Source organism: Sinocyclocheilus grahami, unplaced genomic scaffold (assembly GCF_001515645.1).
Source record: "Sinocyclocheilus grahami isolate Dianchi unplaced genomic scaffold, SAMN03320097.WGS_v1.1 scaffold66.1, whole genome shotgun sequence".
NCBI lineage: Eukaryota > Metazoa > Chordata > Actinopteri > Cypriniformes > Cyprinidae > Sinocyclocheilus > Sinocyclocheilus grahami.
The window spans coordinates 1,022,855-1,039,579 of record NW_015505245.1 but is presented as its reverse complement, the minus strand read 5'-3'; the positions used below and the strand labels follow the sequence as shown (position 1 = coordinate 1,039,579).

At 39.0% G+C, this 16,725-nt stretch overlaps 1 protein-coding gene across 1 annotated transcript; it reads right to left on the bottom strand.

The window, feature by feature from the left end:
* Positions 1-717: 717 nt before the first annotated feature.
* Positions 718-15,526, bottom strand: casc3 (casc3 exon junction complex subunit). The gene is made up of 13 exons (XM_016271887.1): positions 15,296-15,526; positions 14,386-14,410; positions 14,082-14,137; positions 11,143-11,337; positions 10,723-10,868; positions 10,397-10,573; positions 8,171-9,006; positions 8,022-8,083; positions 5,859-5,967; positions 5,558-5,674; positions 3,966-4,171; positions 3,733-3,855; positions 718-2,212 (listed from the first exon to the last, which is right to left on the bottom strand). The coding sequence occupies exons 1-13, from the start codon at positions 15,479-15,481 to the stop codon at positions 2,174-2,176; spliced, it is 2,277 nt and encodes a 758-aa protein (XP_016127373.1). The 5' UTR covers positions 15,482-15,526; the 3' UTR covers positions 718-2,173.
* Positions 15,527-16,725: the final 1,199 nt, after the last annotated feature.

The window sequence follows — 16,725 nt, the reverse complement described above, 5'->3', positions numbered from 1 at the left end:
TATTTCAAAGTCATCTTTGAAAAATGAAGCAAAATGGAGACATTTATCAGATGGGAGAACTGAACAGAAGACAAAGCTGGTGAAGGAGCAGGGTCCAAACAAACAAACAAATAAATGCATACTAGTAAAAATTGATAGTAAATTTCAGAGATACACAGAAACAAGTTACACTGAATTAAATGAGGACGTTTAAGTAGAACGACTGAAATGGTATTTTCTTCCAAAACATACTCCAGCAATCTTTATTTACAACTTAAATAACAGTACAAGTATATTGATAATCGTTATGGACAATATAGCTGACATTAAAAGTCAAGCAATTGTCTAAAAAGTTAAAGAAACAAAACTAAATCGCATTTTACTATTTATAAATGAATAACTTTATAATCAATCATTTAAAAAAAAGCTAATAGTAAACGTAGGCATTACAACAATATACAGAATAAATTAATATTAGCTGAAGATGACATCCTAACAATATCATTAAACTATGATGAATGTAATCATAATGTAAAAACGGAGGAAATAAGCATTCACATTTAAACATACAATACAGTCAATACTGATAATTATGGAAACAATATGTGAATGTTTAAATATAAAGAATAATAATTTTAAAAACTAGGACAAGTTAAATGTTATATTCAGTTTTTGTTTAATTTCATCTCCTGACATTGCTCCACAAAATAAAATTTAAAAAAAATAAAAAAAATCGCAAAAATTAAACGCTTTTAATATTATTCAAACAACTATGAAACATACAAGCCCTCACAGTGTCGTCAGGTCTAATCAAACAAAAACAGATTTGTCAAACCAAATGAACTCTTTAAGGCATAGAAAGTAATACAACATCTTCTAATAGTCTTTATGAGCCATGTCTAAACAACGCTGGGAATGACAACATCTCATTTATACGGTTAGGTTTTTTTTTCTTTCGTCGGAAACAATGATAAAGGGAACAATTGAAAGATGCATCCATAGCACTCCCACAGTGGGGCAAAGAATAACAGCTCACAGCCAAATTTGCCATCTAGAATTGCTTTCACAAAGAAATATACCTATAAAACCATGCATGCCTGTACAGTGTGCCTGAAAGAAAACAATTGCAACCATAACTATTTATAAAAAGAAAAACAGAGAATAACTGCAAATTAATTTTAGAAATTATATTTAAAATGAAAGACAGGCCTAGGCTAGGTTCCCTGCTGACTTTGTTCATATTGACAGCACTTCATAAATGACTAGTTCTTAGTATTATTCGTTAAACCACTGGCTTCAATATACTTTAATATGTACACTTACAATAGAAAGCTAATCAAGCGAGTTACACTGTCAAGTAGGTCAGTATCTGGCAAGGTTAACCGTTCGCTTCGATAGAATTACAGTACTGAATTCAACAGTACAATGTCAAAAGATACAAGGGACAGCGGGACAGACGGAGGAAGGAGAATTGATCAGTCTGAAATGGGACTAGCACCATAACGGCAGGTTAAGCAGTCAGAATGGTACAGCTCTCTTAATCGGAAAAGAAAAAAACATGCTAGAAGAGCCTTACTTTGGCCCAAAAAAGGTCTTAAATTTGTGCATTTGAAGGTCATTACCATGTACATCATTACCATCTGCTGGCTTGACAGCTCCTTTTGAAGCAGGACACTGATTTGAGACTATATTTTAACCTTTGAATCAGGGACCTTAAGTCCAGAATTAATAATGCAGGTCCATCTTTCACACACTAGTTTTTCTTAGTGCTTTTCTCCTTTTCAATAAAAACATTTAGTTGCCCAACAGAATAAAAGGAGGTTTAAAACAAACTCGACTCAAAAGTCCAGCAGTCTTGTACAATTTGAATTCTCTTCTGTTAGAGACCAGAGATACAAGAGTTGCTTAGTGAAAACTAAAACATCTCGCTGTGTAAGACCGCACATTTAATTCCTAGCTGAACAGCAGATAGCGATAAACACTTTGCTGGTTATGAATGGAAATACAACAGATCGGAGCAACCCGCAAACATAACCTTGGACAAAGACAGTGAACCTAAGCAAGGCATAGTGAATACACAAACAGTATTAAACAAGCAAAACAAAAAACTACAGTTAAAACCTAAATGGTGAATTCAATTTATACAAAAGTGGTGCGGGTCCTGACACGCGGCGGCCTCCTCGTCCTCTGTCAGCTAGGAGTGAATCTCCTCAGTGGTCTTTCTGCTCTGGTCCTGACAGACGGGAAAAGATCAAACCACAAATCAGTGGTTAACAATCTCTATAAATATCATGTAAACTGATAATCCTTCTATCATACTTTAAAAAGGGAAAAAAACAGATTAGTCATTTCTTCTGTGTGTTACTTTCCTCTAACCTCAACAAATAGTTATTTTTCCCTCCTTCTCAGTATTGTTTTAATTATTGGTGATGGAGGGAGGGATGACTGGGGAGGGATGGATGGAGGGAGGGATGACTGGGGAGGGATGGATGGAGGGAGGGATGGATGGAGGGATGGATGGAGGGAGGGAGGGATGGATGGATGGAGGGAGGGATGGATGGATGACTAGGGAAGGATGGATGGATGGGAGTGTGTGTACATAAATATATGCTTTATCTGTTAACTTGAAAGCAAATCTTAAATTGGTCCTGCACAAGCACAGGCAGCAATACACACAAACACAGGGTCGACTGTTCTCTGTGTTTACAGACTAGAATGCTTTTTAGCATGACTAATATTGCTCATATTTCATCTCTTTGAAAAATGAAGACATCTTTGAAAAATGGAGACATTTATCAGATGGGAGAGCTGAACAAAAGGCAAAACCCATGAATGAACAGGGCCAAAAAATAAACAAACAAACAAATAAAACTGCAATTTAAAAAATGCTAGTAAATTTCCGTTACAAAGAAACAAGTTAGAGGATTTTAAGTAGAAAAACTGAAATAGTATTTTCTTCTAAAACACACTCCGATAATCTTTACTTCACAAAAAAACAGTACAAGTACAAAAATAATTGAACTAATGTTGAATTGTTCTTTTAATTTTTTTTCTTTATCTACAATATTAATATAAACTGCACTTATTAAAATTTTGGCTGATACAATAAGCTGGTAAGTATTTTCATATGGTCGATAACTGACAAAATGGCCATTAATAAAATACTATACTGTTTTACCTAAAACATATGTTTGTTTGTTTTTTTAAATACTGCAAGTGAATTTAGATATCGCAACATTATAATGCACAGCAGCAAAATAGATTTTTATTTAGAGATTTACTAAAGATTACATTAACAGTGTTTTATTACTTTTTTTAATGCCATGTTAACATCGGGGCTATTTACATGGCCAACACAATGTCAGCATCATAACATTTTAAATTATCATATCAAGTTGAAATGTTTTAGAAGACTATCTAAAATGTATTCAGGTTATGGATTACAAAATATTCAACAAACATGTTTCTGAATAAAAACGTTTTCTGGCAGTATTATAAAAACTACAGTTGAACAGGATATGTTTAACAGTCAAAGGAACTTGACAGAGGAGATTCACCTATCAGTAGAACATTACATTATAAGTGTTTTTAAAGATAAAGGGATTGGTAGATCACTGCAAAGGTAAATCTAAACATAAGAGAAAATTAAAACAAATTCTAATATCAGCAGGTAACCAAACAGGTATTCAAACAACCCAACTGATCTCTCCTGGATGAAAGTAATGAAGGATGTAATGTTTAATATGCCGTTACCTCAGGAGGGGGAGGTCTGACTGTAACGGGATGAGAGGAGCGTCGGGGCGGGGAGCGTTTGGGCTGAGCTTGCTGCTGTACCGTGTCGTAGTACGTCACACCACCGTAGACCTGTGACTGTGCCTGGAGAGAGACGCATGCAGAGATGCACAAAACCCCATCATACTCTCTGCTGTACTACTGGAATGCGTCACAGGATACAGACAACACTTATTTAGAGTCAACAGGCTCACCTGGGGGTTGGGGTAGATTGGAGGTAGCGTAGCTCCGGCAGGGTACGGGTAGTTGGTGTTCCCAAAGGTCATCACACCTGGCGGGGGGTAGAAGGGTGGAGGTAGCAGCTGCTGTGGAGGTGGTTGCCCAGGTGACATAGAAACGGGTGGGGCTGCGTAAAGAGCCGGGTTGGGCATGGGCCCCCCTGACTGGTGCGGGTGCAAGCCTGAAAACAAAACGCAGCAAAACACTTAACAGGTTAATGTTGATGCAACATCTGGAGTGACAAAAAACGAGAAAACTGAAGTTGCAAGAGATATTTTCTTCTGTACTGTGACGTACTTCCGAATGCAATGATCAAAAAAAAAAAAAAACACTCCCGAGTGGGAACTTTGTTTTATCCATTGGTTGTTAGATGGGAGGAAGATCTGAATGCAGGCTTGTAGTCAATTGCAGACAAGAGTCCTGTATTCAAAATCAATTAAAAATAAATAAATAAATGCAACATGCATGAATGAAATCAACCTTAATAAAATCAATTACATGCATTTAGAAAATAGATCGGGTAAATTTAGTTCATACTGACTTTCAGTCCAATCATAACTGCAATCTCCAAACCAGGGAAAAAGTAATGGGTTGGTGGATTTTTTCTTTTTAATTAAAAACTAAATATTGTAAAAAGCAGTTGAAATCGGGTCAGAAATTATGTTAGAATAGCATTTAGCAACACTCTTTTAAAACAACACCAATGTCTATGGTGAAACCTAAACTGTAAACCGATCATAAAAAGTAGGATTTAAAAAAAACATTGCAGTTTAGATAATACAAGTTTTGACAAAAAGGTTTATAAATGATAAATCTCTTATTATTTCAGCCAAATAAATGATTCTGCATGTCATAATTGGTCTGAGCAAAAAAGCAAATTCACTCTCTGACAGCAGGTGACGCTTATGTAAGTAAAATACAGCTATTACCATGCCTTCATCATATTTTGGTATGATTAAAAGAAAAAATTTTAACTTTTCTGAAGACAGTTAGTTCCCTTCAGATATACATTCATATAACACCCACCCACCCTCAAAAAAAGAAAAATCCTTAGTTTTGCATGAATTTCAAAGTCAGTGAATTTTGCCAAAAAGAGATGAGTTTGCAGGTATGGCAATACACAAACAAAAAAGTAAATGAGCAGACAGTAACATCTTGTCTTAATTGGGTGAACACCTGTTTCATGCTACTCTTGAATTCTTCCTTAAATAGTCTCAGATCAGTTTTTCTTTTCTCAAATCACTGGTTTGCCTACTAAGAGTTTCAAGTCCAACGTGAAGCACATTCTGTTCATCTTCATCAGTTAGCTTAGCTTCAACCGCTTCACCATCCCTTTCAAGAGAAGTGCCTGCGTTAATTATACTTTGAGTCCCTTTTGTCTGATTACTAAAAGTTGTTCTTGCACTCCCACTCATTTTTAAACACAACAGGAGTTTATTATTTGAATTTTAGGGGGGGGGGAATAAATAAATAAATAAATAAATAAATAAATAATCGGAAAGAGCTACTGATTATGCGGCCATTAACTAATTTCAACCAGAAGTCTGCAGATGTTCACAACGCTCACCTGGGTGTCCAGGGTGGGTGGGGTGTGGCAGGTGCATCTCAGGCTGAACTAGCATGCCTTGAGGGGGCAGGGCCGCTGGGCTTTCCCCGTGCGCATAGATTGGTCCCTGGAAAGACACTGCATGTGGAAATGCAAGTTATTATTTTGGATGACAGGCCACAAAAATAAAAAATAAATAATGACATTCCCTAAATTAACAGCACTTGAATTTTCAAATGAAGGACTAACTATAAGTTTTACTACTCAGTGGGTGATTTTAGGACACATTCCCATGACCCATTTAACTTAAAACTGCACTCACTGGGTTCATAAAAATGGCCCTCCATGACTCCAATGTGCATGGGTGCAGGTTCGGGAACTGCCCTCTGGCGCTGTGATGAATACCGCTTAGCCCGGCCACCACCAACACCCTGATAACAAGAAACAGATGAAACAAGGTCGTAGCTTACAACTTTCGTCAGCAAATTCATACACATTTGCTAAATTGATCTTTAACGAAAATACATTTACACTACATTTATTCATTTAGCAGATGCTTTTATCCAAAGCAACTTACAATTGAGGAATACAAGAAGCGATTCGTCATAGAGAGGCAAATAAATGTGGGAAGTGCTTGCAATACAAAGTTTCAGGCAATGTTCAGTTTAGTTTTGTTTCAATCATTATTAAAATACTTTTAAGACTCATGTTAAAGTCATGATGAACCTGCGGTAGCGACAGATCTTTTCATCCATACTGTAACATACATCTGAGTGTAATGGATTTTCAAAAAGTAAATGCAGGGGATTTTTATGCATCGGTTGATGATTAGCTTTTGAGATGTGGGCGCTGCACTCTAAATCAGAGGCAGATGAATGTGAGCTTGCAGGGACAGGTTTAAGCCAATTAAATGATCAAATGACCAGAGACACTTTGATTAAATTAGGAGGTCAAATCTGTTACATACTGTATTTCCAGAAAATAACTTGCAAATATATAGAGGAAACTATAAAAGATATGTTGCAGTGTGCAAGTCACATTTCACAATATTTAGAAATAACTGTAAATACAATGAAACATACAAGCATTATAAACACTACAAACATTATAATTTGTTACATTTATATAGCGCTTTTCTGGGCACTCAAAGTGCTTCACATGAAAGGGGGGAATCTCCTCAATCACCACCAGTGTGCAGCATCCACCTGGATGATGCGACGGCAGCCATATTGCGCCAGAACGCCCACCACACACCAGCTTACTGGTGGAGAGGAGACAGAGTGATGAAGCCAATCAGTGTATGGGGATGATTAGGAGGCCATGATGGTCAGAGGCCAGCGGGCGAATTTGGCCAGGATGCCGGGGTTACACCCCTACTCTTTTTCAAAGGACATCCTGGGATTTTTAATGACCACAGAGAGTCAGGACCTCGGTTTAACATCTCATCCGAAGGATGGTGCTTTTTACAGTATTGTGTCCCCATCACTACACTGGGGCATTAGGACCCACACAGACCACAGGGTGAGCACCCCCTGCTGGCCTCAATAACACCTCTTCCAGCAGCAACCTAGTTTTTCCCAGGAGGTCTCCCATCAAGGTACTGGCCAGGCTCAACCCTGCTTGGCTTCAGTGGGCAACCAGTCTTGGGCTACAGGGTGATACGGCTGCTGACATATCACCCTGTAGCCAACATTGATTGTAGTTCCCTGCACTCCACATTTTAAATCCTATAAATTAAACAGCATTTAGTAGGAATGTATTATCAATAGCGTGGTATCGCGATAGCAAAACTGTCTCGATATCATTGTGGTTCTAAGACGGTATGAAACGATTCCAGGCAAAAAGTGTAGTTTTTCAAAAAAATATTTAAACTTCTTATTCTAATATAAAAGATCTTTTAAAGTGTGTTTTGTGCCATTATGCTTTGGCACAGTTTCTGTAAAACGAACTAAAATCGAGTCCCCTTTAAAGTTCAGGTACAAGTCAATTCACTGATTTAAGTTTTCTTAGTTAAGAACATGGGTTGGAGCTCTTAATTTTGAACTCTCAAAGTGCATTAGATAGAATAATTTAACTTTAAATTGTACAAAATGCAAATTTTTTTCCCAAGTCTTCTTTTTGATAGATTTTGATATCATTATATCCCTAAGATTTAGAACAAAACAGGAACAAAAATCAAACAAATTATAGTGGCTTAATGAATTTAAGCGAAAATGAAACTACCTGCGTGAGGGAAACGCATTTTACAAATAAAGTAATATAACTTTTCTCAGTAAAAATTATATATTTAAATGTTAACTGCATTATACAAGTTGCTATGCATTAAAAATCAGCACATTTCAGATGATTTCAGAAAATACAGTACATGAATAACTAATTCAAAATAACATCTAAACTCGCATCTGGAAAATAGATAGTGATTTTTAAAATTTATATCACTTTTTCTGATCTATATAGGCAATTATTGATGGACCGGTTGACTCACCATATCCTCCATGTTTCCATACCGTGGAGGGCCTCCTGCCATGTGCATGGAGCTACGAATGCCTGTTGGCGACAAAAATGCAGAAAATGTAAACCAACTTTAAAAAAAAGGTTGTAAAACAACCTAATTACACAAAGATTAAGTATTACCTCTCATCTCGGCCTGCAGGTAGGAGGGTGGGCTTTGGGTCCAGTTCTGCCCCGCCAGGCTGAGTCGGGCCAGGTCCTGGTCGAGGCCTGTCAGTCCACCTTGTGTTCCAGCATCACTCTGCTCTTGCCACGACTCGCTCTTTGCTGCCGCCGGGGCTTGCTGGACCGCGGGCGAAGACTCATCTAATGACGCCTGCTTACCGAGATCAGACGGTCGCGTTCGCGTCGCCCTCCGCCCAAGAGAGTACGATTTCTTTTCCACCAGCCTCTCTTGAGGAGACGACGATTCTCGCACCTGACTGGCTGCACTGCCCCCTTCCATCACTGGGCCCGACTCTCGTTTCCGTGGAGACGGAACCCTCTCTCTCTCCGTCTTGTAGTGGTGAGCAGTATATGTAGTTGTCGATGTTGGAATCTCACCCTCCTCCTCATCTTCCTCACTGTGGACGTCCACCACCACCATGGCCGGGCTACGCTCAGCGTGAACAGCATGTGAGCCTCGGCCCCTGAGCCTCGGGCCCCTCTCACTCTCTACAGGCTGTGGCCGCACTCCTCGAGGTGGCGGGCCGTCTAGACTGGGTTTCGAGTGTCTTTGACCTTCTGTCCTGTGGGGGGCCGACAGGGCTCGACTGCTTTGGAAGCTGCGCTGGGGAGGCTGAGTCGAGGGTCGGCTGGAGGGTTTGGGTGCTGCAGGGGGAGCCGGAGGTGGGCCTGACTGTAGGGGAACAGAATGAGGGGTATTGCGGTGGCCAGGTGGAGGCGCCTGCCATGTTGTACGAACTGACTTGTCATTGTCACGATGACGCCTCGGCTCCCGACTGGGCGAACCTGCATGTCTGCAAAGAAATATGGAGATATCAGTGGGTAACTCATTACTGTAGCGTCTGGACCACTCAAACACACAATATATATATTTTGTTAGCTAGATTTAACAAATACTCTGTAACACCCCAGGAAGCCGAACAGGCCCCTGGTTCCATAGCAACACTGACACCAGATACATTTACGATCTAAAGGAATGTGAGCAGAGACTCTCACTGCATTTTTCATAGCAAGCGGCACAATGCACCGTAGAAATTGACTTTTCTACTAAGTAATTCATAGGAAAACCTTTTTTGAATGAACAGTGTATCCCTTCAGGTCATTGTGTATATAATTGTCATCGTACTAGTTATGATTAATTATTCATATTTCCCATGAGCTGATTCGTTACATTACATAACTGGCTGTTACAAATATCTAGGAAATAAGTATGATTAATAAACAAATGTGGCCAAAAGTTTGTGGTCAGTAAGATTTTATTTTTATGTTTTTTATGTTTTTTTTTTAATGGTTTATGAAAGTCTTTTAACATCACTAATATGTATTATATCACTGTATTTTGATTAAAAATACAGTACAAAGAGTAAAACTAAAATTACTACAATTTAAAAAACTTTTCCATTTTAAAATAATTTATTCCTGTCATTACTCCGGTCTTCAGTGTCACATGATCCTTCAGAAATCATTCTAATATGCTGAATTGGTGCTCAAGAAATAATAATAATAGTAATAATAATAATATTTATTTATTATCTAAAACAGTTGTACTGCTTAATTTTATGGAAACAATAAATTTAAGGACTGAATTAAAAAAAAATTTGTGTGATGCTTGATCTGATGTCTTCATTTTCACTGATCAATATGATGCATATTTAATTAAAATAAATACACAGATAAAAATCAACACATACATACATATATATATATATATACACACAGTGGGTACGGAAAGTATTCAGACCCCCTTAAATTTCACTTGCTGTGTGTACATTAATGAGGAAAAAAAATTAACTTAAATGATTTGGCTGCATGGCTGCAATATAACAAAGAGTGAAAAATGTAAGGGGGTCTGAATACTTTCCGTACCCACTGTGTGTGTATGTATGTATGTATGTATGTATGTATGTATGTATATATATATATATATATATAAAAATTTTAAGCAAATTTAATAAGTTCAGAAACTGAAATGGTTTATTATTTATCAAAAATTGAGAAAGCGGAGGTAACATTTCTAAAACACATTTTTAAAATGGCTAAATACAGCTGAATAATCAACCTGGATAGTTTGTCAGTCCATCACTAGTACATACGCATACCTAAAACTATAAGTACAACAACTAAAGTTATACTTTACCAATAGCACTCAATTCCAAACTGCAAAGAAATAAACATGGGCTTCACCTGGGTTTTCGGGAGCGGTACGATCGCCCGTCAATCGGCCCTGTGCCATTGCGGATGTCATAACCATAGAAAAAAATTAGCTCTTCACGTGATTTTGGCACCTGCTCCTCTTCACGAAACTTGTCGTGTTCCCATCGGCCCTCATCCTTCCACAACTTCCTGTGCCTGCCTTTAGGCCTGATGACAGATGGACAAACAGGGGGAGCAAGAAACAGCACAAAATGAAACTATGAACCACATGGCTGTGAGACAAATTCAACTAATTACATTAAAATATGTCTTGGAAAGCGATTTTTCCTTGAAAGAAAAACCCTCACGTCTCTCACCTCTCCTCCTCTGTAGCCTGGCCTCTCACGTCATGCTCAAAGAAAAGGCCTCTTCGGGGGATGTAGGCTGGATTCTTCCTGTCCTCATCATCGTCAAGCTTCTGGCCTTTGCTGCCTGATTTATTCTCAGGGTCCTCTGTGCTTTCCTGTAAACATTTAGAGGTCTCCGCTTCAGTTTTGGCTTAAAAGGGATTTACATACAAGCAGTGTGATTTAGCATGGTCTTAGTCCAGAATGTGGCATTCTGGCCAACTGCTTGAAATCTGTCAAAGGATTGTTTTAATTATTTGGGATTGTTTTATTTCAAGCCAAGTGTTTCCAGCAAAACAAAGTGTTTAAATGTCAGTCCCGCCACACAAACAGAACCTGAGCCCTTCCAGAAATGTATAGTAGAAGATGCAATGCTCTGTTCCTCCATACCTGTCCATCCCCACTCTGTCGCTCCCCAGCTAGATTGCCCTTCTCATCAGATTTAACTTCCTTGCCCACTCCATCTCTCTCCTCCTCTTCACCAAGCTCTTCTGTCGGGGCATTTGCAGTGGGCTTCGGTTCTGCGGCAGGATGTGAGGCCTCTTCATCACTAAAATGCTCTCCCTCCTCCTCATCCTCTCCTCCCTGAAACAAGCAGCGCCAAATAACAACAAACTCAGGTTAAAAAACAAACCGAAACTGATCACATAACATCAAACATATAAAAGTACATTTAAACAAATTTTAGAAACACAAAGGAACATAGCTTCACTGAAGCTCTAAAATCAGAAGAACAAACAGTAACACTATTTTACAGTGTCTTTGTTACATATTACATTTACTTTCTATAGTAATCTAGGGCTGGGTTAGAAATCGATCAATCAAAAATCGATCAATCAAAAGTTCAATAAATGTTCATGCGCCAAAAGCGGAGCGAACTCATTTGAAGCACGCCACACGGACCATTTATCCGCTCAGATCAAAGTTGAAACGGCAGCGCAGTGTGAGCTCACTAGAGCAGATGCGTTTACTCGCTGATAAATCACATGACCATTAAACATCGCTGTGAGATCCAGTGTGAAGCGCTTGAATTCAGCAAAGAACACAAATGAGACTGATTTAAACCAGTTAAGCCAGATGAAACAGCGCTGACAAACAGCAGAAACACTGTGCAACGACAGTCAGAAGGTTTTTTTAAACAAATCGTCATCATTTAGCATGAATTTACAGTGGTAACACTAACAGCAACATGGTATAGTGGTAGAAATGTGTGTATTTGTATCGAAAATTGTTATATTATTAATGTAGACATGTATTAAACATAAGTAACGGAACAGTATTTTTGTGATGAAACTAGCGTTTATGCATTTATACTCAATGTATTTAGACTACTGTTTTTCACACACATACCTAGAAAGCATATAGTTAAATTTTTGCCATGGTATTGAGGTGTGCTATATGTGTGGTATCAACCGTAGTTATCATGATCAAAATGCTACTATGGAAGACCAATGGTTAATATTCATAAAATCCAAATCAGAATAATTCAATTAAATTGAACTACATATATAAAGTAATATTAACATTGCAGCCTGCACTGCAAACTGTGCTGAAGAGAGCCATTTTTTTTATGATTTCGAACAATATCACTCATAAGAACATGCAGAAACTAAGAAACTGATTTTTCTATTAAGATATTGATTTTATTAAGGATAAATGACTGGAAACGTGTAAAGAATTTAAAAACATTAAGTGCGTCAAAAAAAAGTGTTTGTCACGTTATGACGATAAAGAGTAGTTTAAAACCACAATTAATGGTCTGGTTCCTTCCTACAACTCACTTAGGAGCAAAAAAATCTGCCTTTAAACTTGAAATAAATAGAGATTTGAAATTTATTGTAATAATTATTGATAGACTGATATTGAAAAAAATAAATTTGATTTAATCAATTATCAAAAAAATTATAAAAGTTTTGGCCATATCGCCCAGCTCTAGTAATAACAGTAAATTATGCACAGCTTCAAGCAACTAACCCTAAACAGACATGTAAATTAATATCACGCTTATTTGTGTAATTGCTCCATAGCAAGCACACCAAAAAATATAACCAAATAAAATGTCAGCGCATTTGAACCAGAATAAGCAAAACAACAAGCTTTTTCACATCAGCAAAACTATTAACAAAAAAAGATACATATATAAAACGTTAAACTTATATAGAAATGTTGCTTTGGAAGCTGACTGAAATAAACTGTACTGAAATGACTAAAGCTGGGGAAAAAAAAGCTAAAATACATTTATAAGTGACAAAACGCACATAAATTAGCCTACTAAAATTAAAGTGAAAATAAACAGAATAAACCAAAATAACATGCTAAGACAGTGCATAACAGTTAAATAATATAGCAGCAAAATATAAATCTTTCAGGAGAAAGACTGGCGTCAACTGATTTCACTACACAGAGGTGGACAGTATACACTATATATTTTTTCAAGAATCATTTGGTTATTTTCACCATTTACAAATTATCGGGCTCAGCAAGACAAAGTAATTATGGCATTACAAATCAAAAACATGTCCAACTAAAAAGAATATAAAAAGATAAACCTTTTCCTGGTTGTTCCTGTTAGGAAATCTCCTTTAAACAGCATTTTGAAACTATGAGGAGACCGTGCTTGTCTGCAGTGAATTAAAGCCAGCTTTACGTACATCTGAAGAGTAAGGATGGTGTAGAATGGGTTGCTAGGACACCAAACAAATTGGAACATCAGCAGCAGCCAAGACTGAACCCGATGAACTGAGAACTACAACAACCCCATTCAACTCCACCCGCAGGCGCCACCACCTCACCAGCAATGAGCCCCAGCGCTCCCCAATACGCCTAAATTACCTGACGATCCCGCAATCATCAAAATGCTACTTGCATAAGAAGGAAGAGCAGCAGAAAGTGTGGATAGTGCGTCATGTCTACTAAAATTAGATGCGGACTACAGATGCACTAACAGCATGTGGCAAGACATTGGCAGTACTCATGATGCCACAAGAGAGGAGCAAAAATATTCTTGACCATTTCAACTAAAACCTCCCCAAATGAGTCTCGTTTAATTCAGTTCTTTCGAAATCATTACTTCGGGAGGCCCATACTGAGCTTTAGATTTAAAGCTACTACGTTAAACAATAAACATGCTCTCAGATTCACAATCTCCATAAAGAAAGGGCAGCACTCTCACAAAGACCCAGCAAAACACAGTTCGGCTGCAATGGAGACATTCCGTCCCCTCTACACAGCCCAGGCTGGATCTGTACGGATTTATCACAGCATTGTCTTTACCAAAACTGATTGATTTCCCAACGAGCCCCATAAACGGCATTGCCATAGAGACTTACCTCTGTGTGCGATCCATTCTCCTCCAGATCAGCACTGTCATAGTCCGATAAGACTGCTGAAAAAAAGAAATCAGCCATTTTAGCAGGTCTGTTCACGTTTCTGAGAGCAAATAACATATGGCTATAGATCTGGTCATCATGAGTGACAGTTCATAACTATTTAACCCGTTAGCACTAAAACTGGTGTAGTTTGTGAACCATAACAATGATTTTGGTCTCTTTTGAGAGTAGACTAGTGAGCTTGATGTCAAAAACTGAAGTCCCGAAGACAGACAGCAGCAAAGAGACAAAAAAACAGACTCACCTTCACCAACACCATCTTCACTTTCCTAAACGGAAAGAGATCAGAATCAAATATTCAGCCAAACAAGCACACTTGATAAACAAGAAGCCTGGATTAAAAATTCATCGAGATGTTCGACCTAAGAATTAAAGACCCAAAATGAACAAATCAAGAAAAGCTAATCTGTTAACATAACATACAGCGCATCCAGTTTAAAACAATACTGAACTTCCTCTTCACGGTCAGCAGATCTTTCTCTTCCCATAACAGAACGACAGATCAGATATCACACACCTAGGAACCTCAAATGTCGTCCAGTTTGCTTAACAACAGCCTAAATACCTTACACAGCATCTTTCCACCGACCAGATACACTCAACTAACTCACTTTCATGCAAGTATCAATGTGTCTAAACCCTGTTTCTAGATGTCCGCCCATGCATTTTAGGGGTCTTATTAATCTGACACACACACACAATTCAGTTTAGGTTGCCTGTTTAGGACGCAGGCTGAGCTGATGAGTTGGATCATGGGTGTAAGATAAAGGAGACACCCAATACGTGCAGGACGTGGGGAGCCTCCAGGACCGTGATGGAGAACCACTGGCTTACGTTAGATGATTGAAAAGCAAGCCATTTTAAGGTCAAATGAAGTCAACACCACATTTATATGAAAGAACCCCCACAGACACCAGGAATTTTATATCCCTGTTAAGCAACTAGGACTGGGCGCCTGTTAAATACTTGAACATTTATCTCAAGGGCTAACTTACAGACAAAAAACGCGCATCGCATGAAACGCTTACTCTTTTATCACGTCTTAACTCGTTATTAAATGACACCAACTGCGTGTTTAGACTGTGTGAAACACTAACAGGCACACACTCAGATCGGCCCTGATTATAAAAGCAGATTTATAGCCACACACTCACACACTCCGACTCATTGACGCTCTTGGCGCAGACGCGCTCCGCGGGCGACTCCAGCGGCTCGGGGTCTCCTTCGCGAGGCTTCCGGCTGCCAGACACCGACCTCCCGCTCTCGGAGCCCGAGGCGGACTCGTCCTCCTCCTCGCTGTCCTGAGAGGCGCGCCGTCTCCGTCGCCGCCGGTCCGCCATCTTAACTCTCAAGGAAGGGAAAGCGGATCTGCGCGAGGAATTGTGGGGGCTCGTGCGTTCGTCATATCCTCTTGCTCCCTGCTGCGTCAGAGGAGGCGCGCGCGAGTGCGAGACATTTCATTCATCTGCGCGGTTTCGTTTCTGTGTGGACCGGAGCAGTGGACCCATGTGCAGCAAACACAGTAGAGCTTGGAGTGGGCTACTGTTTCTGTCATTCCTCAGAAGAAGACTTCATTTATTTGTTTTGGCAATGCACCTACACAGATACTTTTTTTTTTAAATGTTTATTCAATCTTATTTTGTGAGTGACTTTTCTTTTTGTTTGAAAGAATACGGGAAATATTACATAATCAATTTCTGTTAGCTAAATTTCACGTTCACAAACAAAGGTTTACTGTTTTCAAAGTGGACTTAGATAAGTATGTGGAAATTGTCCAAAGTTCTGCTCATTTGAAAGCTATGAAAACTGTATTTCTGTATTCATCCTTTGTGTCTTCCTAGCTCTGATACATTTTGTGGTCTGCGCCGACTCGCGCATGTGATCCGCTCCGTGCTATCCCGTCTCTGGACCAAGCGGCGACCTCCAGCTCTCTCTCGTGAAGCCAACACGGAAGTGACTTAAACTGTAATTCATCAACTGGCCGCTAGAGGCTGGCTGCAAAAGGGAGTCAATCCCATAGACTCCTCATGTTAAAATGCCCAACTTTACAGCAGAAAAAAACATGTTTACAGCCTGGTTCAAAAAATGATTTTGGTCTATATAGCTAATTTTGCCCTTGATGACAACTGTGAGGTTGGTGAATTTTTTTATAAGTCATCCATTTAAATTATATTAAGCCTTAAAGTTCTGCATAATTAAGGGCGTGGCCACTTGAGTGACAGGTGGATTGCCGCTGCTGTCACCACCATCGAGCTAGGTGGGCGTGGTTTCAGCAACCTGCTCCCGCCTTTTTGCCCATTTTCGATTATCCGGGAGTGACGCGCTGCCAAGATGGCGACGGACGACTCCGCCCACTTTGAGCTTCAAAAACCTCTTCAGGAACCTACGGGTGACGTCACGGACACTAAGTCCATGTTTTCATACAGTCTACCAGACTTCTTTTTTTCCTCAATGAAAAGCATATTTATGCTGTTTGAATCGTTCCCTGTCCCCTATATAGTGCACTACGTGCCATTCACTGTACAGAAAATACTAATTCTGTGGACAAGTGACCGATTTCAGCCGAGGCTTCAACGTCTATTTT